A 25935-nucleotide genomic window follows, 5' to 3' on the forward strand; every position below is an offset into this window, starting at 1 on the left:
ATCGAGTGCCTGGCGAACGGTAAGTCCCTGCAGGGCCCACCTTCTGCTCTCCTGCCTGCTGGGGCCGCTCCCGACGGCCTCGGCCAGACTGCCCGGGCGGCTCTGGGCCTTCCCTCTGCCCTTGGAGCGACGTTCCCTCTCCTCCCAGTCTCCCCACCGCAGCGCTGGGACTGAGTGCCCGGCTCTCACGGGGCAGGACCTGGGGGGCCGAGAGCAACTTGCACGATGTCAGGGCCACATTCAGCTGTCACTTGTGACAAGTGACACGTTGAATGTGAACTAAGAGTACAGGGGCCGTCCTCTTTACCATCGCGTGTACCCTAAGATTTCTAGAGAACCCTGGTTTGTAATTTTAGATATTCAAATGTAGGCGATTCTAGGACGTCTCTACTGCAAAGCATCAGAGGCAAAAAAGAAAACGACGGACCCTCTACGGCTTGCTTTTCCTTAGCCAGGATTCTTCGCAATCCATATTCTTCAGAGAGTGATTGCAAAGGGATTTCTTTCAAAGGACGGAATACATTTCCTCTCGAGAAGAGATTCTACATTTTAAATGATGTTTTAAAAACTTCCCACTTGATTACCATAGTCAATTTTTGTTTTTCAGTTTCCATTATTCTCAGCATAGCCTACTTACTCTCCATGATTTCTAAGCAAGGACTTCTATACATGGGATGATTTTTTGTTAAGGCAATTGGAGATACATGCAAGAAACAAACTCAGGCAGGGAGAAAAAACTAAACATTTTACTGCTGAACGTGCCAAACGTGGTGAACGCGCCGTATTTTGGATTATCTTCTGCTTTACAAGCTTAGAAAGGCAAAGAGGAGGCCGGGCGCGGTGGCTCACGCCTGTAATCCTAGCACTCTGGGAGGCCGAGGCGGGAGGATTGCTTGAGGTCAGGAGTTCGAAACCAGCCTGAGAAAGAGGGAGACCCCATCTCTACTATAAATAAAGAGAAATTAATTGGCCAACTAATATATATAGAAAAAATTAGCCGGGCACGGTGGCGCATGCCTGTAATCCCAGCTATTCGGGAGGCTGAGGCAGGAGGATCGCTTGAGCCCAGGAGTTGGAGGTTGCTGTGAGCTAGGCTGACGCCACGGCACTCACTCTAGCCTGGGCAACAGAGTGAGACTCCATCTCAAAAAAAAAAAAAAAAAAAAAAAAAAAAAAAAAAAAAAAAAAAAAAAAAAAGAGGGCCAGAAAGCTTGATGTCTTATTCCCTCACATGATTGGGTTTCCCTCTCATCTAGCTATAACAAAGTTCCAAAGTCAATTCTTTTCTAAAGGAATCGTGAAAGCTCTTCTCCCATCCTCTGCAAAGAAGCTACACTACACACAAGGATCTGGAGATGTTCCGATGAGTCACTCCGGTGTGATACGACACATGGGACAGCAGCCCTGGAAACCCATGTCCTCGCGTGGATTCAAACTAATCAAGAAAACTGCTGTCCCGAAAGAGGCAATTTTCCTCTTCACTTCTGCAGCCCTGGGTAGACCTGATCATCTTCCATTTTTTTTTTTTCCCTGTGGATAATTTTATTTTTCATTTTTTCCTCTATCCCATCATTTCAAAGAGCTTAAAGATGTCCCGTACCTTCCTTCCTTCCTGGGTACGTCTGCAGTGCACACCAACCGGGTTTGTCCAGAGTAGGCATCAGTGATTTCTTCTCTCCCCAGTCAACCTTGCTCCAGTTCCACTGCTGGAGAACTTTGTCATTTCCTCTTACTGTGCACGTGCTGCTAGTCTTGTCCAGCGGAACGCACTCTTCCGTCGCTGGGTGACGTGCTTCGTGACTTTCTGCTGCCTAAGGCTTGCCATGTCCCAGTCCTTCTCATCCATCTGAGAGTAAGCTTCGTCCTTTACCTCACCTGCTGTCCCCTCTCTCTCTGGGTGTCTGGAAGAATCGAGATTTTCTTGGTTTGATCCTCAGCTTTTGGCGCAAATCACAGTTGAAAGAACCATCTATGTCGCCGACGTAAATAGCAGGCACCTGGGTTTGGGATTCTGCTTCTTAGGAATCTTGTTTTCTACTTCCTCCTCTCTTGCTTTCCAGCTTCTAAAAATCGTAAAGTCAGCATCAGCTCTTCCCGGGTTTTCTAATCTTCACAGGACGTTTCTTAGGTCCTGGCACTTCTTGGCCCAGACAGGGAACTCTGTCACTTGCTTCCTCCCACAGGTGTTTTCTGGCCGTCCAGGAAGTGCCAGAGGTCCTGCCCTCGGGAAGCCCACACTCCAGCGTAAGACACTTCAGAGCGCTGCAGCCAGGGCGGATGCGGATGCGTACTTACAGACTAACTGGGTGGCAGCCCCGGGGGTAGTAACAACGGTCATTTCCGCCTGGTTCTTGGTGTACAGTAAGCACCCCATTATTAGCTCAATGTTTAGAAACACACAATACATGGCAGTAAATTTCTGAAAATCACTATTTTGGCTGAGGAGTGTTTGTAACTATCTTTAATCAAAACATTTGTAATACTCTATCTGGAAGTGTTTTCTAGATTAAAAGAGACTGGCGAAGTATGACAATTAAATGAAATGCTTATTCCTGGATTAAAAATAGCTGTCAAGACTATTGGTACAAATGGGGAGATTTTTCGCCTGGGCTGTATATAAAACAATAGTATTGTATCACTGTTAAACTTGTGTTCCTTTTTTTTCTTTCTTTTCTTTTATATTTATCTTTTTTCTCTTTAGTTTCTTTCCTTGTGCACATATCCTTGGTAAAACTTGTGTTCCTTGTATTGAGGTTATAGGAGAATGTCCATATTCTCAAATATCAGTTGTAAAGTGTCATAATGTAATTTCCTCTCAAATCATTTAGAAAAAAGTATATCTAGAGAGCAAGAACCACATACACAGAGTGGGGCAGGTGATGTGATAGAATATTAGCAACTGGAAAATCTAAGTGACAGGTATAAAGGTGTTCATTATATTATTCTTGCATTTTTTTTCTGTAGCCTTGAAAATTTTCAACAGAAAAAGTTGGGAAAAATCAAACAAACAAAAAGTACTTTAAATGCTTTTAAAGAGAAAGAGAAGAAAGAATTTACAAATCAGTTCTGAAACCAAACACAAATACTTTTTATTTATGGGCTATCATTTTACATCGATTCCATTAAAACCTAAAACCAGTTTGCTGTACTCAAGTTAGGTGGCATAATAACATCATTTTAGTTAAGCTGGGAGTCACAGGACTTGCACACTTTTATGAATGTAATGCAAATACTGACGACACGAAGCATTCACAGTTACAGGTTAGCTGCTGTTCATTTAACAGTAACCCTCAATAGAAATTACTTTATGAAAAAAAGCAACCCACATTTTGGTCTCATTTACAGACACCCAACATTTTAGTTGGTCAATGAATTCTATACATTTATTATACAACATTCGAAAGAATAAAAGGATAAGGCTTACAGAGGTATTTTAGCAGTTGTGAGAACAAAAACCAAGGGCACAAACTAACTTTTAAAGCTTTCTGTATAAACTTCAAAAGCACTGTTAAAATCGAGACCGAGAGGCAAAAGAAATCTGTTGTTAAGCCAGAATCTAGAGGTTTGTCTAGTCGGATTTATAAAAATGTAATTGAGAGTTCATGCTTCAAAAAAGGTGCACGTAATATTACGGTGGACATTTGTGGCAAATCAAATAATGAAATGTATGACCTACCGCAGCAGCGAACATCTAGAAGTTGTACTCCATTACGACAGAGTATTGCCATGTGGAGTTCAGAACACAATGGAGAGAGAGGGTGTAGACTTCGGTACTGAAGAAAAACCAGCAGAAGGCACCCTAATTTACTTAACACTAGCAAGTAGACAAGCTGTCGATGACGGTTCAGCTTTTTGTGTAACTTAGGACAATTCCTAAGAAAATGCATCTTAATATTCTGTCCAACTCTTTTTTCTCCCCTTAAAAACAACTACATAGAATCAAGAAAACCAAGGGCAAGCAATCTGCCATCAGTAGTCACAGAGGTTTATTTTTCAAGGCAGCTGAAGGATTATTTGGAGTTGTCTAAATATGCGAGATTATCTCTTTGGAATACTCACTTTCACATCACACATCGTGAAATAGCTTTCACTTGAGTTTTTCTCCCGTCATCAAAATGTTCACTGTGGATGAAATGGAACATCTCCCCTTGTAACAATTCTTTCATCTGAGGATTAACTGTGCTCAGCGTTGAAAAAAAATTCTCCAGATTCTAACATAACATTTAAAATAATTTTACCTATGATTTGTATTTGCTTTAAACAAAACTACAGTTGATCAAATTTAAAACCATTGCCTTTAGAGTGTGATATATATATATATTTTTAAACTTTATGGGGGGACTTTTAAAAAATGAATCACTTCTCTACAGATGCCAGCCTGCCTACAGCCAGTCACCAACCACTGCAATACACACACATCCGCTACGCGAGTCTCGCTGGCTGTTGCTTGCCATCAACACTTTCTGCTCTTTTCAGATATTAATTTCTGCAAACTGATATTAATTTGTAAGGTTAAAAGTCAGTCTACAAACAAGGAATGGTTAAGTATGCTTAATCACTACAGAGTTTTAAAAACTTCTGGTTTATTTCACAGCAAACCAAATCTTTCTATTTGATAGGGAAAAAAAAAAGTAGTTGCATTCTACCATATCATGATTTTGTATATGCACACACACTGTATATACATACAAAATTTCTGTCTTTGGTGGTTCAGTTAGGGAAAAAAAAATAATATGAAAATCTGAACACTGTTTGCAAAGAAACCGTAACAGTGGTCAAGAGTAGCATTGTCTGTGTGCTTTACTCAGTTAATGCCATTGAAAGGCTCACATGTCATCCAGAAGATTTCTTGGCCAGATTTCCAAAAAACCCAAACTTCCTCCAATCATCACGTGCTCAATCAAGGATCTTGTTGACAACTACAGCATCCACTCGTTCAAACGCACCATTAGCTCTTTATTTGGTCAAATCATTAGACTGTTGTGTTTTCACAGAACTTTAGGGACTGAATCAGTATCATTCAATAGCACCAGGTAGTTGGGGTGAAAACATGTTATCTCTACATTTCCTCAAGAAGGGTAAGGCCAAAAAAGGAGAAAGACATAAAATACAAACCTAAAAACACCATCTTGTATACTCTTGTTTCCTCATCCACATAAATAATGGCTGTCCCCCTTCTGTACAAATGACTCGGGTAATGACAAGTGGCCCCTCCAAGACAGGTCCTAGCAAGAACTGGGTCATCTCGATGCTGGTGGTTACGTGTCCACTGCCTGCAATGGACTTGCTGCCAGGAAAAGCCCAGCGTGACAGAAACGAACAAGGAAAACAAAACAGAACAAAACAAAACACCTCTCACTCGTAGTATGGTTCTTTTTTCAAAAAACTAGAAATTAGACACCATAAAAGCTGAACTAAAAATTCAAACCGCCACTAAAAGTGCTTTGCATTTATAAATTGCCAGCAAACCATGAGGTTTTCACGAGGAGGCAAAATGACTTTACGCAGAGTGGCACAGAGCACCAGCGGAGCAGACACTGGCTAGAAGAAGGCAAAAGGGGAAAAAAAGAAAAAGAGAAAAACCATTAAAGAATGTTTACAGGAATTTAAACCCCATTAAAAAAAAAAAAAGGTGCAATTTGAATTTGTTCATTTGTACCTATATTCAAGCTACTATAGTTTTAACATTAAAAAACAAAAAAACTATACCTTGCATGGTAGAAATGATTTGTGGCATGTCACCATGTCTACATGCTGAAATAATTATAACTTTCGCCATTTTAAAACGCTAATATTGTTGAGTAAACCAAATTACATTTGGCATTTGCCTCTGAAAAGTGAAGACTCCCACCTCCTACCAAAAAGTTGGCCTCTCGGACAGTAAGGTTAACTCTGGCAATGTTTACTCAGGTAACAGTTGTTTTGTCTTCTTCGCTGAGATGCTACGTTTGAGACCGGATAGAGGATGATTGGTTCGTTTGAAAAAAGGGACTAGAAATATGCCACAAAATTATTTTTACAATACATTTTTGAAGAAATAATCTCTAGGTGAAGCTTTTTCTTTTTATACACATATACAAAATTTAAACAGCAATATACAGATTATCACAGTGAGGACGTTGGCAAGTTCACCAATCTGTAGTGTAAATACAGGCCGCAAAGGCAGCCTTCCAAGAGAACAATGCCACACAGCAAGCAGAGCTGGCCCGTTCGCTAGCAAACACCAAAACGTCCCTGCGAGGGGAGACAGTGCAAGAAAAGCAGCATGCGCTTGGGTACAAACAGCAATTTATGGCTAATGGGTGACAGAACTGGTAACAGTGACTCTCTCGCTGCCGTGCAGACCGTCCTAGGACATCTGTTTGTCTTTATACCACTCCACGAACTCGTCCAACAAAACTGGCCCTGCGGAGGAGGAGAGAGAAGACAACGTGGCTCGGGGCTCGTCCCGGGGAGGAGACACGACAAGCATTCGCGACGGGGCGCGAGTGGCGCCGGTACTTACACGCGCCGTCTTCGTCGTAGTTGCTGAGGTCAAGGTTAATCGTTCTGCTAAACTCTAGGACATTGCACCACTGGTCTTTATTAATAACTTTGTATTTTGATTGCTGATGGAGGGAAAAGTGATATGAATTACTGACACTTAAAAGGCACAAGCGCGATGGTTTCAATTGCTGTACGCGTCAACTAAATACAGTTCGCGGAAGGTGAACTCTTTCCATTTGAGCTGTGTTAGGCACCGATCTAGGAGGAGGATGGTGACGGAGAGAGCAAGAGTAGAATTTAAGATGACAGTTTTCACTGCAACTCGACACAAAATGGCAAGCACATCAAAGGAACATGATTGTATAGCCCCAGAAGTGAAGCTTCTAGACTGCCAAAGTCCTTCTTTATAAAATGCGGATAATACCTTTTATATGAAATGGGGAGACGTTGTAAGGATTAGAAGAGATAATTCACATAGTTTATGTAAAGCACTTCATGCCGTGCTTGATACAAAGTAAGTGCTAACTAAAGAGGGGCCCCGTTAATGGTCCATGACATACTCAGTACTGCCCATGGCCGGGCTGTCTGTCACCTTAGAGCATGAGCACGGGCACCAGCAGGTCACGTGCACCAGCAGGTCCCACCATGAGAACTGCTAAGTGCCTCGAGCGGTCTCAAACCTGGGTGGCTCTTGTCACTGGAGAAAACTGCTGTTCTAATAATTCACAACTTGAATCTGATCATAAAAGAAACTGGAATAGCTGTGAAATAGTTTTTCTATTCCTCTTAGACAAGAAATATGGCATGTGTGTGTATATATATATATCTGAAAATCCGGTATCCTTGTATAAAGATTTAAAGATAAAATCCAAGAGCAACAACTTTTAAATCCTCACCGCTAAAATCGGGAACATAGTACAATGATACAAGTACATAAAAAGCAAAGAGAGTTGAGCCAATGGTTTTGAGGATGCAAACGCAAGGAAAGTTGAAATGGAAGGATTACTATCTCCTTTTAAAAGAAAACTGCAAACTAATAGAAGAGAGGGAACAAAACACAGACTACAAGTCTAACTTTCTGAGCAACGAAAAGCAAAGGCCAGTCTTGAAACAGCTGATGAGGAGCCTGGAATCATGCGAAGCTGAATAGCCTCACCACCAAGTCTTTCCGGCGTCAAAGCTCTTTACATTCAAGCGCAAGTCCTGCTTCATCCTCCAAGAACAAGTAGCTACCTTCCGTTTATTTTCCAAATAGTGCTAACGCATCTCATGGGGTAATGAGGGCAATCAGAACAGATCAAATGTAGACACAGATCATCAGATAAACGAACACTTCTTATATTCAAACCAGTTTTTATAACGTTCTCGAGGGGTCCCTGTTGGTAATGTTAAAAGAACTTTTAATAGCAGTGCTCAAAGAATCATGTCAGTTTCTCTGGACTGTGACATAAAGTAAGCTGTAAGAAAGATGATTTCAAGAGTGCAGCTGGAGTCAGGGTAAGGTCCAGATTTCCTCAAAGACCCAACGTCCTCGTCCGTACAAGCCAAGGACATTTGTTTTTTAACGGGGTTTGGGGCAGGAGGCCAAGGAGGATGCCGTATATGACAACCCAAGCAAGTCACGTGTACATCCCAGATGCTACCAGCCCCTGCCGGATGACGTTCCAACAAAACCAGCTCCTGATAACCAGCTCAAAATTTCTGATCAGCAATACTTAAGGCAAACAACCAACAATGATGGGATGAAAATGCTGCATCGCTTCTGATATAGATCTGAAAGCAATTTAAACTGATGGGGATATGGTCAGTTTGCCTAATACTTAGCTTGATCCTTAAGGTCCTCCTGTCACTTTTAGAGATAAGAGTAGATAAAGCAAAGTAGGATTGTAACTAAGTAGATTGCAAACTAGTTTTGGCAAGAAGGCAGATGGCTGTTTTTTAGCCTTTGCTTAATAAAAGTGGAAATTCATATAAAGTCAAAAGAAAGTAAATCTTATTTTTCTATTGTTATAAAGAGCAGGAAATCTAAACAAAAGTGAAGCTTTTAAAATGGGGACAAGAAAGGAGAGGAAAGGACAGAGCCGTGGCTGTTCCTGATGCATTTGTAATGTGGGCTGAGGCAACACAACACTGAACGCATACACAGATGCACTCCAAGAAGACAGGCAGTTGCTGACTGACAGCAATTATGTCACCAAAATTCCTACAGGCAGAAAAGTACAACAAACAAAAAAGTACATAAAATGGTTAAATAAAGTATATTTGGTAGTTCTAAGCAAGCAAACACACATTTCATAAAACAACAATTTGGTACCTCTAAGAATTGGTGAAAAACTGGAAAAAGGGGCCAGATTTTTCCTAATAACAGTCCCAACATGCACTTGGCAGTGTTTATGTCTAGGCTGCGCTGGTCCTTCTCCTGTTTAACAAACAAAAACAAGGATGAGCCAGGTGCCCCCAAATAATAAATTCCAGTAATCCAAATTTGGTATTTTACTTCAACAACAAATTAGTAAACAGCTCATTTATCACACACCATAAAAACCCTGAATCGAGACTGGGGAGGGGGGCAGGGACGGGAGGTCATCAAATACAAGGGAAGGCTTGGTCATTTCGGTAATATATAAACTCACTGTGAGAAAGATTCGTGTCACTCGAATGATCACCTTAATACAAAATCAGTTATGTAGTATCTACAATCATTTCATGGGATAAATACAAATCTATAACTCAATTACTTGCTTGACATTTTTGATAATTATCAAAATCATAATTGTTGACCCTAAAGTTCATGACTTAATAAAGTGTAAAGGGTTTGACTCCCATGCTTAGGAATCAGGTTTCCTTAATAAAAATGATGTTTCCAACAGTTTGGTGTCATTGATCAATTTTTTTCTTGTACCTAAGCATGTTGGAATTAAGTTCAGCTCATAATAAACGTTGGGGCTCTGGAGATTTTCTCCAAATCAGAGGATATATCCATCTACCCACTTTGGGGGAAAGCAGTTCTATCTACACAGCAGCCCTCCTTACCTTGGGTTTCTGAGATGTGAATTTCCTAGCAGAATGCCCCTAATCAGTAACCAACTGAAAGATAACATTTCAAAAGGGAACCAGTAAAAAAAAGAGCATGTAAACCTAAATGTGGGCAGATTAAGCTCATTCCACTTATATTTGCAGCTAGGATCCTACTTTCTCATTTCCAGCCTTATCTGTTTCCATTCCAGAAGTACAAGTGGGCAGTTTCTTTGGAAAGGAACAGAGGGCCGGGACTGCAAGTGCACCTAACAGCAGCGGCCCCCAACCTTTTGGCACCAGGGACTGCTTTCGTGGAAGACCATTTCCCCAGCCTGGGGGGCAGGCCGGGGGAGGCGGGGCTCAGGCAGCCGCGCCAGCAGCTGCAGCCTGGTCCCTAACAGCCACCACCCGGGGGGTGGGGACCACAGCCTTAGACATCCCGAGCTAGCCTCCACGTGGCAACGTAACTACAGCGGAAACGTGCAAAAGTGCTTGGCTACAGAGGGAGGAAAGCGCCTGCTGTCCCAGCGGCGTGGAATCTAAACGCTCCAATTCAAGGATGGCGCGTGATCGCCGTCAGCCACGTGTGTGGTCACACACGCCCCCTGATAAAATTAACTGTTAGCACGAGGACGCTAACAGTGAGGTGCTCTTTAGTACACAGAGTGTCTAGCCGTGACACTGAGCTGGGACTTCAACAACACGCAGCAAACATCGGGGCCTCTCTCAGCAGCAGCAAACAAGGCAGATGAAGATGCAGAAAGACGCTGCTTAAGGAAGATGCGCAGTGGATCTTTGGGGCCAGTCGTGGGTACGAGCGCTAGTCACGGACAGAACAGGTCAGCTGGCTCCGTGTCACCCCCCTGCGTTAGAAATCACACGACGTAAGTCTGCTGAGGGCAGGGGTCTCCCGATTCCACCGTTCTACACACACTGGAGGGGCTCCTTCCCACAGCGCTCTCTGCCTGGGCCTGCGCCACACGTGTCGTCCTGCCCGGGCGCAGTCCTCGCCCCCAGCGGAGAGGAACAGGGGAAGAGGTGCTCCAGGGACCGCCTGCCTCACACCAATGACACCCGTGGGTCTGGTGCGTCCTAAGGGCCTACGCTTCTGTGATGCAGGATGAAAGGAAATGGGAACCCTCCTCTTCCCCCGTGACACAGGTGTGCACATGGCAGCGGCACGCCGCACTACGAAGCAATGCACAAGAAAAACGGTGAGCCGCTGAGAAACGGCCCCACGGGACCGGGCCAGAGCCCCTCTGCCGAGTGGCAGCTCGTGCAGCGCCGGGCTGACGACACTGGCGCCCTGGGAAAGCTTTCCTTTTGCAGAGTTTGTGACCAGCCGCTAAACCCCCACATCGCGAGTCCTGCCGTGATGTGTGTGTGCCTTCTGCCGCCGCCACCGGTGCCTACGCCCCCATCACAATGGACATACACTACGGTGACAAAAAAAGATACAGAGGACCTGGACAGACTCTTCGCAACGACATAATCATCTGACAAACGGGTGATCACGGAGGGTCTGGGTGCGCATGTCTGGCGGGCACGCCAGAACACGGAGGGGCATCGGACTCACGGGACGGGGAAGCTGGGCAGCACTCACTCACTGACTCCTGCTCGGCAAGGGTGCCAGCCGGCAGCCCGCAAGCACTGACACCATCTTCCGCCTAGCAAACAAGAGAGAGACATTACGGATGCACTCACAGTACAGCCAGCACGGCCTAGGGGTGGGCTTGCAGCTGAGTGCAAATGACCGTCACTAGAGACACTCAAAATGCCTGGGAACAACACGGGCGAGGGATCCCACAAGCAAACATCTCCTGCACATCCAACTGAATGGAGGCACTCCCAGGGGCTTCTCGGATGACAATGACCCTAATGGCATTCTCCGCAAAGGGGATCCCAGTTTAAAAGTGAAATGAATCTCCCAGGATGCTATCAGGCGTCAACATTATGGGCATTAAAAAATCACCTTAACAAATTCAAGGAGTAAAGACATCCAAAAGCTCTTTACAAGAAATTGAAATAGTACACCACCAAACACCAATCCCGTGACCCTGTGCTCGAGTGGCACCAAAGAACAAGGGCCAGACCAATAGATTTCTGCACCCCACGGCCAGACTCTAAGCAGAAGGGACCCCGAGACAGCCTGCCAAGAGCCAATCGGCGTCTCCAGAAGGCCCAGCAAAGTTAAAGGAGAAGAAAGTGAAACTTTTCTCCCTACCCATCTCTTGACCCAAAATATGCACATATGTATTTCAAAAAATTTAATTTTCTAAGAGATAAATTAAAAAATGTGTCGTTTTTCAAATAAAGACAGGAAGTAAACAGGTTCTATACACCAAAGACATACCCAGCCCCCATAATACGTAACTAGACTCTACCTGGTTGCCCTCCCAAATATAGATTAAAAACAGAAGTGACAGAATGGTATCAGGTCTGTAATAGCATAGCAGCAAAACCAAAGAATCCTACTCTGAATATTCTAAGAAGTGATAAAATTTTATTAAGGTCTGACTTGGAGATCTAATAGAAAAAAGAAATAGTTCCTTTGTTTATAAAATATTGTTTCAGGCCGGGCGCGGTGGCTCATGCCTGTAATCCTAGCACTCTGGGAGGCCGAGGTAGGAGGACTGCTCAAGGTCAGGAGTTCAAAAGCAGCCTGAGCAAGAGTGAGACCCCGTCTCTACTAAAAATACAAAGAAATGAATTGGCCAACTAAAAATGTGTATGCAAAAAATTAGCCGGGCATGGTGGCGCATGCCTGTAGTCCCAGCTACTCGGGAGGCTGAGGCAGGAGGATCACTTGAGCCCAGGAGTTTGAAGTTGCTGTGAGCTAGGCTGACGCCACGGCACTCTAGCCTGGGCAACAAAGTGAGACTCTGTCTAAAAAATAATAATATTGTTTCAGTATGTCCTCCTATAAGATGTTGTGACAATTAAGTATTATTTCCTTAGGTGGCACAAATGACTTATACCATAACTGAAACAAAATAAAGAATTAATTGTAAATATGTAAATGTAAAACTGATATTACAAAAATAAATTTTTAACACATCAACTGCTACACCAAAAAAAATAAATTTTTTTTCCCCCTGGGGCTGCAGTGTTTTGTTACAAAAATAGAATAAAAACTTCAAAAATAAAACGATCCTTTCTAATTTAATAAAAAATGTGGGTTTTTTATTATTTTCTACATGTAAGTTATATGCAACTTGAAAAACAGTTCACTCAGCTCAAGGGAAAGAGACGTGTAAGTTACATATGCTTCACAAGGCCCCGGGCTCAAAACTAGCGTGAGTTAAATACAACTCACGTGGCAGTTAATGTGTTAAAGATCTAGGTATCCAGATGTGCTACATAGGAGGCCCGTGTTTCGGACAATCTATTTCCAATTTTCACCAAATTTTAACAGCTTGAGACTTTTATGTGAAAAGAGGAACCTTGCATTATTAAAATTATAAATTCAGCAGGAAAAAGAAGTCCACAAGATTTTAGAGCGAGACCAGCTGGAGTCAAGAAACAATATATAAATAATCATGATTCCAAACATAAATGGTGACGACCAAGTCAGAAATTGGTACGTGAAATCAGAAGACGTAAGGACAAGACCTCTCAGTTGACATTCTCAACTGAGACCACAGAGACTACAAAACACAGACACAGAGAAAACGCTGTCCCTTTCCACAACTACCTAAGTCAACAAAAGGTAAAATGAGGTGGCTCTAAAGGACTCACATCTTACATACTGTGGCTCAGTTTATAAAATGGAAAATATAGCAAATCCGTTGTTTGAATAGGAGTTTAATCATGCTCTTAGAACTGAGCCAACAAAACTTCTCACTGGAAGTCTGGCCCTTCTGCACCAGGGCAGGACTGCGATGCTGGGCAACATCCCAAGAACAGCACTGCAAACCCTCGGGCTCTGCCCTCGCCCGGGGCAGCTGCAAGCAGGCCTCGCTCGACCCCACAGCCCCCTTCCCACGAAGGGCGAGCGCAGAGAACGGGGAGACCCGATGGCCTGGCGCTGACTAACGTCTCTCGGGCCAATGAAAGAGTCCTATGGTCTGTCTTTTAGCTCATTCTCTTCAGCCGATCTTCTTGTTCTCATTAGGTCCTTTTTAAAAAAAGAAGAAGGAAAAAAAAAAAGGAACCAAGGAGAAATGGCTGTTTTATTTGAAGGAAGCCACAAAACAATTTTTGTTTGTGTAATGAATGTAAAAAAAACCCTATACATAAAAATACTGAAATGAAATTCCAATCGTATCAGAGAACTGATCATTTTGGCCTTTGAATTTCTATCCCACCGTCTCCCTCTGACAAGATACCACGGGGCGATGGCAGTTTTGGGGTGGGGGGCAGCGTGGCCCTAGAGAGAGGGGACGGCCCCCAGGCCACCTCCTCTCTGGCTCAGTTCCGCCACCTGCGAACGGACAAGACTGCGCCAGGTCACCTCTCAGTTTCCTTTCTGCTCCGAAGTTTCACAGTTCTGTCACATCCACAAAACTACAAAATAAGTTCTAGTCGAGGACAAATTAGGACAAACTTTATATAACTTTACAGCTAAGTAGTATTTAACTGGCTACAAGGTTCGAAGGTGAGGAAAGAAACTATCACCTTCTGGGACCACGGTCTTGGTGGAGAGATGTTAGAGGGGCCATATTACAATTTTTTGGTATTATGCTATAGTTTTTTTCCCTGGTATATTAAAAGCATAATTTGGAATGTTTAATATATTATCTACCATTGTTGCTTGCAATATAATATTTAGGATATTTAACTGTATCAAAAAGTTCAATATTCATTAAAGTGTGATTTTTTTTTTTTTTTGAGACGGAGTCTCACTCTGTTGCCCAGGCTAGAGTGCCGTGGCGTCAGCCTAGCTCACAGCAACCTCCAACTCCTGGGCTCAAGCGATCCCTCTGCCTCAGCCTCTCGAGTAACTGGGACTACAGGCATGCGCCACCATGCCCAGCTAATTTATTTTTTCTATATATTTTTAGTTGGCCAATTAATTTCTTTCTATTTATAGTAGAGACAGGGTCTTGCTCTTGCTCAGGCTGGTTCTGAACTCCTGACCTTGAGTGATCCACCCGCCTTGGCCTCCCAGAGCCAGCCTAAAGTGTGATTTTTAAAAGGTCTCCTATGTTAACTATAAGTTATCATCTCCAGGAGTCATTTTTCTACTAGAAAAAAAAAAAATAACGATTGAGAGTGACAAAAGAAGGTTTGAATTATGCTCCCAATCAGGATAGAGTAACAGAGACTAGATTTCCCTTTTTACTTAAAAACGACCAGAAAGCTGGACAGAAGACATGGAACAATGGCTTTCACACACTGGTACACAGGCAGCATAGGACTGCGATTCCTGTGAAAAACAACAAATAAGGTACGCCTTAGGTGATACCAGCTTACCCTGCGGAGGCGGTTCCCAGGCCATAGCAAAAAAAAAAGGGGGGGGGGGAGGATTCAAACCAAGCTCAGCAGTCTTGCTGAGCTGGAGAAGACAGAGCTTAGAGTTTGAGGGGCAAAAGTAACTATAATTTGCAGGGCAAAATATTAGCGAGGGGGCACCTGCACAGAGAGATCTGGAAGTCTCCAGAATGGCCTCCACTCTTTGACCGAGTACTTATTTGCATATATGTGAGAAGAAACTATCTGAGTTGAGAGAAGGAGCCACTGTAAATAAGCAAACAGAAATTCCCAGGGTATGCACACGGCTGGGAACAGTCTGTATTCCTACCAGCCAGCATAGAAAGATCTTATAACATACAGAGCATTGGATAGAACCCTCAAAAAGGATATTGCCCTACTAGTGGGCAGCCTAGAATAAAGACTGCTCTGGACCAGCCCTTCCAAAGGATCAGACTTAACTATGCACCAGAAAAAAACACAAACATTCAACACTATTTAAAGGAATACAACAAACCCCAGCAACCAACAACATAAAATTCACAATATCTAGCTCCAATCAAAAAAACGACTAGGAATGCAAAGAAGGTGGGCAACTGATCCATTCCCAAGAGAAAAATCAATACAAAGAGACCCCAAAATGTCAGAGATGATGGAACCAAAAGACTAAGGCTTATTAAATCAATACCTATTATAAATGTGTTCTAGATGCTCAGGGAGGTAGAAGAAAACATTATCATGATGAGGAGAGAAATGGAAGATATAAAAAGACCCAAATGGGACTTATAAAAAATAAAGTACATGAAATGAAAAATATGCTGGTTGGGAGTAACAACAGATTAGACACTGTAAAAGTAAAGAACAATATTGGAAGACATAGTAATAAAAATTATTCAAAATGAAACAGGACAAAAACTGGAAAAAATAAACATGGTATTCAGTGGCTTGTGGGAAAATATCAAGCAATCTAACATAGGTATAACTGTAATGCCATAAAGAGAGCAGAAGGGGAACAGAAAAAATATTTGAAAATATAACAGCTAAAAGATTTCCCAATTTAATATAAACTATAAACCCACAGATCAAAAATCCTCAACCAGAATAAAGAAAATTGTGCTAAGGCACATCATAATCAACTTGCTAAAAGGCAGCGAAAAGAGAATAAAAGCTGTCAGAAAATAAAACAAAAAAGACATTGAGTTCACAGGAATAAAGGTAAGAATGACATCGGACTTAAAGCTATCATGACGCAAGACAATGGAGAGACATCACCGAGGTACAGAAAGAACAGAGTGTCAACCTAGAATTTCTCATCCTGAAGTATCTTACTAAGTTGAAGACAAAATAAAAACTTAGAGATGGGCTGGGTGGGGCGGCTCACGCTTGTAATCCTAGCAATCTGGGAGGCCAAGGCAGGCGGATCATTTGAGCTCAGGAGTTTGAGACCAGCCTGAGCAAGAGCGAGATCCCGTCTCTACCAAAAATAGAAAAAATTAGCCCGGCATGTGGCACATGCCTGTAGTCCCAGCTACTCGGGAGGCTGAGGCAGGAGGATCACCCGAGCTTAGGAGTTTGAGGTTGCTGTGAGCTAGGCTGATGCCACGGCACTCTAGCCCGGGAAACAGAGCAAGACTTTGTCTCAAAAAAAAAAAAAAGCTTAGAGAATTCAACACCAGCAGATCTGTACTATGAGAAATGTTAAAGAAAGATTTTTAGATAGAAGGAAAATTATACCAGGTAGAAATCTGGATCAACAAAAAAGGAATAGTTAGAACAGAAATGGTATATATTTAAGTAACTACTATATAACAGACATTTTTGCCTATTTAAAGCAAAGATGATAACACACTGTTAGATTTATGGCCTAAGGAAATAAAACACACGACAACAGCATAAAATATGAAAGGGCAAAACAAAAGTATACTGTTGTAAAGATCCTTGCATTATAGATGAAGTGAACATTATTTGAAGATGGATTGTGAAATTTAAGAAGGTATACTGTAAAGTCTAGACTAGAGCAACCACTAGAAAAAATAAATGAAGAAACATCTAATAAGACAATAGTGGAAATAAAATAGAATCATGTAAAAAAAACCCCAAAAAACCTCAATCCAAAAGAAGGCATGAAAAGAGGGAAAAAAGGAACAAACCAGATGGAATAAGAGAGAAAAAAATAGCAAGATAGAAAATATAAACTTAACCATACCAACAATTACATTAACTATGAGTAGGTTTGGCATCCCAATTAAGACAGATATTATTGGACCCAACTATATGCTATCTATAAGAAATTCACTTTAAATATAAAGAAAAAAATAGGTTAAAAGTACAAGGATGGGAAGAAACCTATTATGCAAGTCTTTAGTCAAAAGAAGGTTGGAGTACCTATATTTGATTCTGACAAAGTAGACTTCAGGCAATATTACCCAAAATAGAGGCATTTCATAATGGCAAAGGGTCAATTCATCAAGAGGAGATAACAACGCTTAGTATGTCTAAACCTAACATCAGCGCTTCAAAAAACACGAAGCAAAAAGATGACAGGGGTGACAGGAGAAATAATCAGTTAACTCTTCTCTCAGTACTTCATAGAACGAGTGGAGAGAAATCACTCAGGACACAGAAGACCTGGACAAACTGTCGACCAACTTGACCTGGCACAGAACACTCCGCTAAGCAGCAGAGCATCCGCTGTTTTTAAGCACACATCGAACATCCATCATAGATCATAATCTAGACCATAAATCAAACAGATTAAAATTATACAGGTTACATTCTCTCTGCCTGTAAGAGTACTGAACTGGGTATGAATAGTAGGAAGGTTATCTGGAAAATCCTAAATGCTTCGAAAATAAATAACATACTTCTAAGTAATCAGTTGGTCAAAAATAAATAAATAAATAAATCACAAGGGAAGCTGGAAAATACTTTTAACTGAATGCAAATGAAAATACAGCATCTCAAAATGTGAGATATAGGTAAACACAGGAAAGCAAAAACGATTAACAAATTCATCTTACAGCATATTTTAGCTGGACTGAATCTATCTGGTAATTAAGTGATGATTAAATATGGGTGGCTGCTATTCACCATTACATGAAAGGGCTTAATTAATTCATGGATATTTATTAAGACTCTCCTTAAAAGCAAAGAACTTGCTGGCTGTTACTTAGGTGTACAAAGAGAGAAAACACAGAGTCCCTCAATCTTCCAGGAAACATTAAGGCCTGTACCCAAATTCCAGAGCTCAGCAGGGCAAACATCAAGGCCGTGGACGTGCAGGATGATCTGAGGCGGCCGTGGGCAGGGGCACCCTCCCCGCTGGACAGAGCCGTGGGAGGGCAGACGGGGGCTCGAGGCAGGGCCCAGCGCGACCAAAGGCAGAAAGGTCCAAAGGCCAGGAAGCAGCTAACGAAGTGTCACCACAACACAGGCGTGGCGTGGGGAAGCTTGGGACTTGACTGGCGTAACCCGCAGGCGAGCCCTGGAGTGGGAGAACCTCAGTCTGCGTGCTGGGTCTACTGTCTGTGAACAGTGTGGCCATGGTCAAGTGCCCCCCCTTCCCCGAGGCCCCCCCTCGTGCTCTGTGAGGGCACCGACCCCACCCTGGCTGCCCAGGGAGAACTGCGCTGCTGCGCCGGGAAGCGCCACGTTCACAGCGAGGCCAAGGGAAGGTGCTGAAGGCTTGGGGCGCAGGACGGAGGCCGGGGGACAGGGGCTGGAAGAGGAGCAATGCCACCCTACTGAACCGAGTTCTGGATGAAGAGTGCAAGAATGCGGAAACGAGGCTGCTGGAAGACCAACAAGGGCCTCAAAGGGTGAGGCCGAGGTAGAGGCACCAAGAAAGGTGACCGAAGGAGCCCTCGTGAGACGGGTCACGGTGACTGGCCCGGAACGGGATTCAAGCCAGGGAGAAGTAAAACAGAACCCGGATCTAGAAGTACAGGCAGGTATCTGGGAGAACTCTAACCCCTAAACAAGGAAGTCAGAAAATAGATTCTGGTGGAAAAGGTATGATGCCTCTAAATGAACTTCCTGTACTGTAAGAAATAGCTGGCTTGGGGTGGGGGAATCTCATGTGACAATTCAGTCCTAGAAACTATGCATCTATTCTACAAACATCTGGCAAATAACTTGCATATACAATTACACAGAGTGCCATTTAGTCAAACACTGTATCTGCATTTTACCTTATCATTTCTAATATCCATAAATTTCTATGCATGTTTTGATTTTATTAGAAAACTGCATAATGGAAAAATGCAGGAAAATGAGGGCACCACAGAGAACTAAATGCTACTGCAGATGCATCAAAATTCACCATCGAATAAACCTTTGGTGCTGAACTTGCAGAGCCAAAGAGAATAAAAAGTGAAAAAAATCAGTACGGTAGTAAGGAAAAAAAGAATCATTTGTCACCTAGTTTTCTGCTTTGAAAAAAATTATTCAAAAAAAAAATGCAATCAGTCAAGAAAGGCTAGTTACCTGAACCCACTAAACACACAGACCTATTAGAAAACATCACTCTAGAATAAACTATAACAGTGCAGGCTATAGATTGGTTCTGAATGAATACAATGCCAACTGGTACTTCAGAATTCACTCTCTATGGTGGCCAGGCTAAAAAGGAAGACTTTATTTCACTGTAATAGAATCACCCTCACAGACTTGGATTTAACCCACTATGTGACAAACAGGATAATCATCACTTTTCTAAACGATGATTAGAAAATTATGTTTCACTACTGTTCATTACACTTAGCTTGGGTTTGAAATTCACGTGATTTCCAAATACGATAACAGCACCCAAAGTGAAGCTGGATTAGATAAGATCAGCTTATTCTAGAGTAAACTCAACGGATGAAGGTTTGTTGTTCTGTGAGAGGGGAAAGCTCTTCCAAGCTTACCTAAGAGACGTGTAAGACAGTGTCTATCACATGCTGATGTATGAATGACTCAAGCCAATCGCAAGAGCCAGAAAGGGTGTGCCACCAGAGCTTTCTGCCCAGAACCAAACTTAGCTTTAAAAAGCATACGTGTCACGAGAAATGCTAACTAGCATCCTGGGAGTAATACTCAAGTTCTTTGCTGTGGTATATGTAAAAACAAATCTCAAAAGGCAATAAAAATGGGGAGGGAGGAGAGGGAAACATCTGGATAGACTCCAGAAAACTCACCCGTGCAAAGTCAAACGCATATCTGTAAATAAGTTTAAAGTTTGTAGAATCATTTAATAATGATCTTAAGTAATCCAAAGTATTTCTGAGTTTTTCTGTTGTATCACATCTAGAAAAACAGAATAAAGGCAAATTATGACCTGGATTTTTTTTTAAATGGGGACAGTAATATAAACATAATACCAAGGGAAAGAATAAAAACCCTTAAGTTGATACCTATTTTTTTCTACACTTCAAAAAAATCTTAAACATACAGAAAAGTTGAATGAATACTAAGTACCCATCTACCTATCCCCTTGATTCAGCAATGAGCCTTCTTCCAGACTGCACACTCTCCCACACACATGCACCTTGGCCCTGTCATTTGAAAGTTGCAAACACAATGACACTTCACCCCTAAACACTTCAGTACCATCACCGCTCTTAATACTGAATCAATGTTAACCCTCTTAGTTAATATACAGTTCACGCACAAATTTCCCAATCATTCCCCAAATTGCCTGTACGGCTGCTATTATTTTCAACCCAGGATCCAATCGCAGACGACACACTGCTCTTAGCTGTCACAGCTCCTTTACTCTGTAGAGGAGTACCTGGCCTTTTTCCTTCTTGACAATGGCGTTTTTTAAGAGACGTGACCAGTTATTTTTGTAGAGCGTCATTTTGTCAGGTTATGTCCCCGTGGTTATATTTAGGTGGAACACGTGTGACGAGAACACTACTACCGCGATGTGTGACCTTCCCGGTATGCTGCAGAAGGAGGCTCAGCACGTCAGTCTGTCCCCTTGCTCGTGACACTAAGTTGATCGCTATGGTTAAGGTGGTGGCCACCAGATTCTCTGTTCAAAGGCACTTTTCTCTCTTTTGAAATAGGATTCATAAGTCATCTGTGGGGTGGCATCTTGAGACTGTTCCTCAACAACCTGTTCCTCAACAACCCTTCACTCCACATGCACATTTTTTTAAAACGTCCTATTTCCCTGATGTCCCGACGTCCTCACAAACAAGCTGCGAAGACCCCACCCAGGGGACCAAGTGTACCTGCCGGTGTGACAAGGACAGCCCCTGCCACGAGGCCCCCTTCTTGCCCTCCACTGACTATGCCCAAGTGACATTCAAACACACCAAGGACTGCCAAAAAGGCTGGGGACCAAGAGTTATAAAAAACAAACAAAAGCACAAACACACCAAAATGAAACCCCTAACGCCATATGCTCATGTACGCCCCCCGACCCCCAGCCCCCTACCTGCCTGGCGTCACATGCCTCGCTCTCCAGGACAAGTACAATAAATCCTTTAACCACATATGCCCGAGTGCCATTTCTGTGGCCACGCTGAAGGCCACACAAGGGGCATGGACTGCCCCATTTTCCACACACAGTGGTTTCAGTATCCAGCGGTGACACCTGCCTGAATCAATTATTCTATCTGAAGATGCAAGATGGTGATTTTTCTAATCCTGTCATTCCTTCTACATTTATTGACTATCATTCTTCTACAGAGAAGAGCTCCGTGCGCCACTTTTCTTATTTTCCAGACTCAGGATTTTTTGCTTTTAATTCAGTACGTTACACTCAGCTACTAGCTTTGGGCAGTGGCCCCATAAAGCTGGCTCTAGTGTCCTTCTGTCATGTCCCACTAGTTTCTGGGCACTTCCTTGCTTTCCCGCACAAGATGTTCCGGCTCACCTCGTTCCTTCCCTACCCCAGCCCTGCGACCGGCCGTTTCTCCACGCAGCCCTGGTGATGGTGACCTGTGTTTACCAGTAAGTGACATGCTGTTCACTTTTCACATGGAAATACACTTAATTGGTTATATTTTTTTACAAATTAACTTTCTGCTTGCAATACCTAACTCTTAAAAATGAGAATCAGGAGTCACCATCTTCACCAGCAATATTAAAGCTTTTCAACGCTAAACACGTATCTTTGTATTTCTCTATACGGCTTTTATCTACTATGAAGTATAGATAATACAAATACCAAGTATTATCAACGTATTTTGCAAATTGTATAAACTAAAATATGGTTCATAATAAAGCACACCAATCTATTCTTACCAATACATTTGTGAAAGCCCTTTTTGTAGCTAACTACAAATAAGTCCCTGTGACCTACCCCAGATGATAAACGCTCTAAGATCCAAAAATTAGAGTAAATGTTTAATTTCCATGGGAACAGAACAATTTAGAATGCCCATTCTTTCTTTCTTATGGTGGAAAATAAAAAAGATTAAAACTATTTTAGAAGTCAGGAAAGACTTCTTCAAGGGACTGACACATAAGCTGAAAGGTAAGGAGGGACTAGATGCTTTCGGAGCGGCGGGGAAAGCTCTCCAGATAGCAGGAAGAGCATGTGCAAAGGCCCGGTGGCAGAAGGGAGTATGACAAGTCCAAAGGACTGAAAGAAAGCCACTGTCGGTCCTAGCTCTTGGGAGGCCGAGGCGGGCGGATTGCTCAAGGTCAGGAGTTCAAAACCAGCCTGAGCAAGAGTGAGACCCCGTCTCTACTATAAATACAAAGAAATTAATTGGCCAACTGATATATATATAAAAAATTAGCCGGGCATGGTGGCGCATGCCTGTAGTCCCAGCTACCCGGGAGGCTGAGGCAGAAGGATCACTCGAGCCCAGGAGTTTGAGGTTGCTGTGAGCTAGGCTGACGCCACGGCACTCACTCTAGCCTGGGCAACAAAGTGAGACTCTGTCTCAAAAAAAAAACAAAAAAAAAAAAAAAAAAAAAAAAAAAAAGAAAGCCACTGTCGGTGGAGTGGACAGAGAGAGAGGGAAAGAGGCGCGAGATGAGGCTGAGGGAGGGTCAGCACATAAAGGGCTTCTGTGCTCCACACTGAGGGTCTTTAAAATTAAATCCTAGAGACAATGGAAGCCACCTCCCACCATGGGAGAGACCTTGATCAGGCTGGCATCTTGAGACGCTCCGTCTGGACCTCTGCGGAGCAGGGCTTGGGGAAGGGAGAAGAGACCCTGAGATAGATCCTAGTTAGCACTCTAGTGCCACACCCCGCGTGGGGGCGATGGGGACAGAAGGACCCACAGGCAGCAGGGAGCAGGAGGACGCCCGGGAGGCAGGACTTACTTGACATTGGGTACTCGGCTACAGGGGTGGAGTTCTCAAGGGTGTGTCTATAAACAACCATTGTAACAGGCGAGGGTCAAAGAGAAGGGAAACTACCTAGCCCCAAAGTGCGAGGCCCAGATCGATCCCTGGTCTTCACTGGAAAGGTGGGTCAAGGACCAAAGACACAGGAAACTGGGCAGGTTTCGACTAGCAGCTTAGTTTAGTCCTGTCCAATCAGAGTAAGAAGAGAAGTTGTTTGTTTTAACAGATTCAAGAGCAGGAACCGCTCATTGAGATAACCACCATGTAGTTAAAATAAATAAGCTGCAAGTCTTTGGGCAGAGCTGCAAGAAGAAATGAGAAGTTCTGCAGCATGCCTGGGAACAGCCCGGCAAAAAGATGTCCCTTTGTCTTACAGACGTCGAGACGCTCAGAGATCACGTCTAACGTGTAAGGAATGAACAGTTCGTGTGTTTTAAACGTGAAACGCACAAAATGATATTTCTACTTTATGTACCCATTAAGAATGATTACCTGGGGTTGGAGCCGATATTGTCAATAAGACAGCTTGATCTCCTTTAAGGGGGACCTTGTCCCCACAGAGCCCCTGGGCGAACCACCATCAGGGGAAAAGGCCTCTGAGTCACCCTGTCCAGGACCATCGGTTGCCATCTAGTGGCTACTCAACAAGGACGTCCTGGGAGGGACCGGTTCCCACGGAGCCTGGGGTCAGGCCCGGTCCTGAGTGTAAGCCACCAGCCCGCGACTTTTCAGAACACAGCCCCGTCTTCAACCCAAGTCCCCCCACGCTTGCCTGTGTACCCTGTATAATAAAACTCACAGAAGTCACACAATGTCACCCTCCTAAGAGCAGCACTTCCCAAAACAAAATATGCATATGAGGTGGGATCATTTATTTCAGTTTGCTGCTGTAAACAGATTCAGAAGTGACAGAAATCAGTCCGGTAGCCCCGAAGGTTATAAAACTTTACCCTGCTACCCAGGAAAAAGCCTTCGTCCCTTCCCTTAGCCCGAAGGTATTCTGCCAGCCCGTCGTCAGTTTTACACAAAGTTAGCTACAGTTCCAATTCACTTTTTTTTTAAGCTTAAACACTCCCACCATTAGACAAATTCAACAGAGGTGACCTTAAAGCCACACGTTAGGATAAGAAAATAAATAAAACAGTTCATCAAAACAAGCGCTGTGTCTTCCCTGGCTGAGAATGATCTAGAGAGCGTAGAGACGGACGTTCCCCACTAGCTGCTGCCGTAACTTCCAACAGGCTCCCACGCCACTGTGACTTGCTCCAGACTGACAGCCCAGGGCAGGCTGAGCACACCACTCTTCTAGGCAGAGTCACCGAGACCGAGTGCTGAGTGCCAGGGGAAAGCCGCGTGCCATCCACCTCACCTGCACCTTTCAAAGCGTGACACAGAACAATCTGTTTTCTTGAATGAAACTCTCAGCAAACACAACACGTGTACACACGCACGCACACGTGCATATGTATACAAGCACAGAGCGAATACATAAAACCCGATTTTTTATTATGAACCAAGCAACATGAATAGAATCTTTATTATTTTTTTATCAGTAGTGTAATGAAGTTTTAATTTTGCCCAAAGCCAAAATCAGAATATATGAGAGAAGATGTCCAAGATTTTCACTTTTAAATCATACTTCATTCAGCTTTTTCTCCCTGTCTATAAACCAGATGCTAAAGCCTTTGCCTTTTAAATTCTAAACCTGCACCGTCCAATGCAGTGGTCACTAGGCACATGCGACTGATGAGCACTTGAGACGTGGCTAATACAAACTAAGATGGACCATAAATGTAAAATACTTCATTGATTTTTTAAAAAATATTAATTACATCTTGGAATGCTATTTGGGATTCGATAAAATATGTTAAGATATTTTATGTGTTTCTACTTTTTTCAAGTGGCTATTAGAAAATCTTCTTCAATTACACATGCAGCTCACACGTAGGAGACAAGGTTGGTCTACTTCTGTTGGACAGAGCTGCCCTAGAAGAATACTAACACACAGACACACACACGCACCATATAAAAACTTTAATTGCTAAAATTCACCCATCACAGTCCTCAAAATGGGTCTTGGTCTTTGGCCACTGGGGAAGTGCGGCCAGACCACCTGATCTGCTTCCACCTCCTGAGCTCCTGGGGAGGAGGGGACCGCCCGGGGACAATGGGGGAGGGGTACCCCACGTGTGCTGCCTCAGGACTTACTGTAGCGAGGTCATTCCTTTTAACCATTCCTGTAGAGTAAAATAACCCATGTTTTGTGCATCCAATTTCCAAGCTAGGACAAGCATAACTACCTGTTAAAAAATAAATAAAAAGACAAATCAAATCTCAGCAATTAAATACATATTTAACATTTTGCCAAATGCTTCTGTTCACGGCAGTTAAGTCACTGAAATATGAGCAAAGTGACTTCAGAAATGATTGCTAGTTTGGCAAACATCAAAAAAGACTGATAACATAATCTGCTGACAAGGGTTTGGTGAAATGTGTACTATTGTGACAGTGGAAGTATAAAGTGATTAAACCACACTCCAGAGGGCAATTTTGCAGTATCTATCAAAATTAAAACCAGTTATTGATTCAGCAATTCCACCTATGGAAAGTTATCCTGCATATATACTCAAAGATGTATATATTCAACAATATTTCCTGCAGTACTATTTATAATAGCGGAAGGCTGAAAATAGCCAAATGCCCACCAATAACGGAGTCATTAAA

The 25935-nt window shown here is 43.0% G+C and overlaps 1 protein-coding gene across 9 annotated transcripts in view; it reads right to left on the reverse strand.

Annotated features, from left to right (window-relative positions):
* Positions 1–3064: 3064 nt before the first annotated feature.
* DCUN1D4 (defective in cullin neddylation 1 domain containing 4) overlaps positions 3065–25935 on the reverse strand; it is an 80542-nt gene continuing 57671 nt past the window's right edge. For 7 of the 9 annotated variants that reach the window (XM_012768751.2, XM_075997813.1, XM_012768753.3 and 4 more), the window contains 5 exons: positions 25420–25511; positions 20094–20202; positions 8801–8905; positions 6506–6608; positions 3065–6405 (listed from right to left, as the gene is read on the reverse strand). In XM_012768751.2, the coding sequence (XP_012624205.1) occupies positions 6350–6405; positions 6506–6608; positions 8801–8905; positions 20094–20202; positions 25420–25511 (465 nt within the window). In that variant the 3' untranslated portion in view covers positions 3065–6349. Of the gene's footprint in view, positions 6406–6505; positions 6609–8800; positions 8906–8927; positions 11172–20093; positions 20203–25419; positions 25512–25935 lie in introns of those variants that run through there. The other 2 variants (XM_075997814.1, XM_075997815.1) reach the window with 2 other exon arrangements.

Source organism: Microcebus murinus, chromosome 26 (genome assembly GCF_040939455.1).
Source record: "Microcebus murinus isolate Inina chromosome 26, M.murinus_Inina_mat1.0, whole genome shotgun sequence".
In the NCBI taxonomy this organism is placed as follows: Eukaryota; Metazoa; Chordata; class Mammalia; order Primates; family Cheirogaleidae; genus Microcebus; species Microcebus murinus.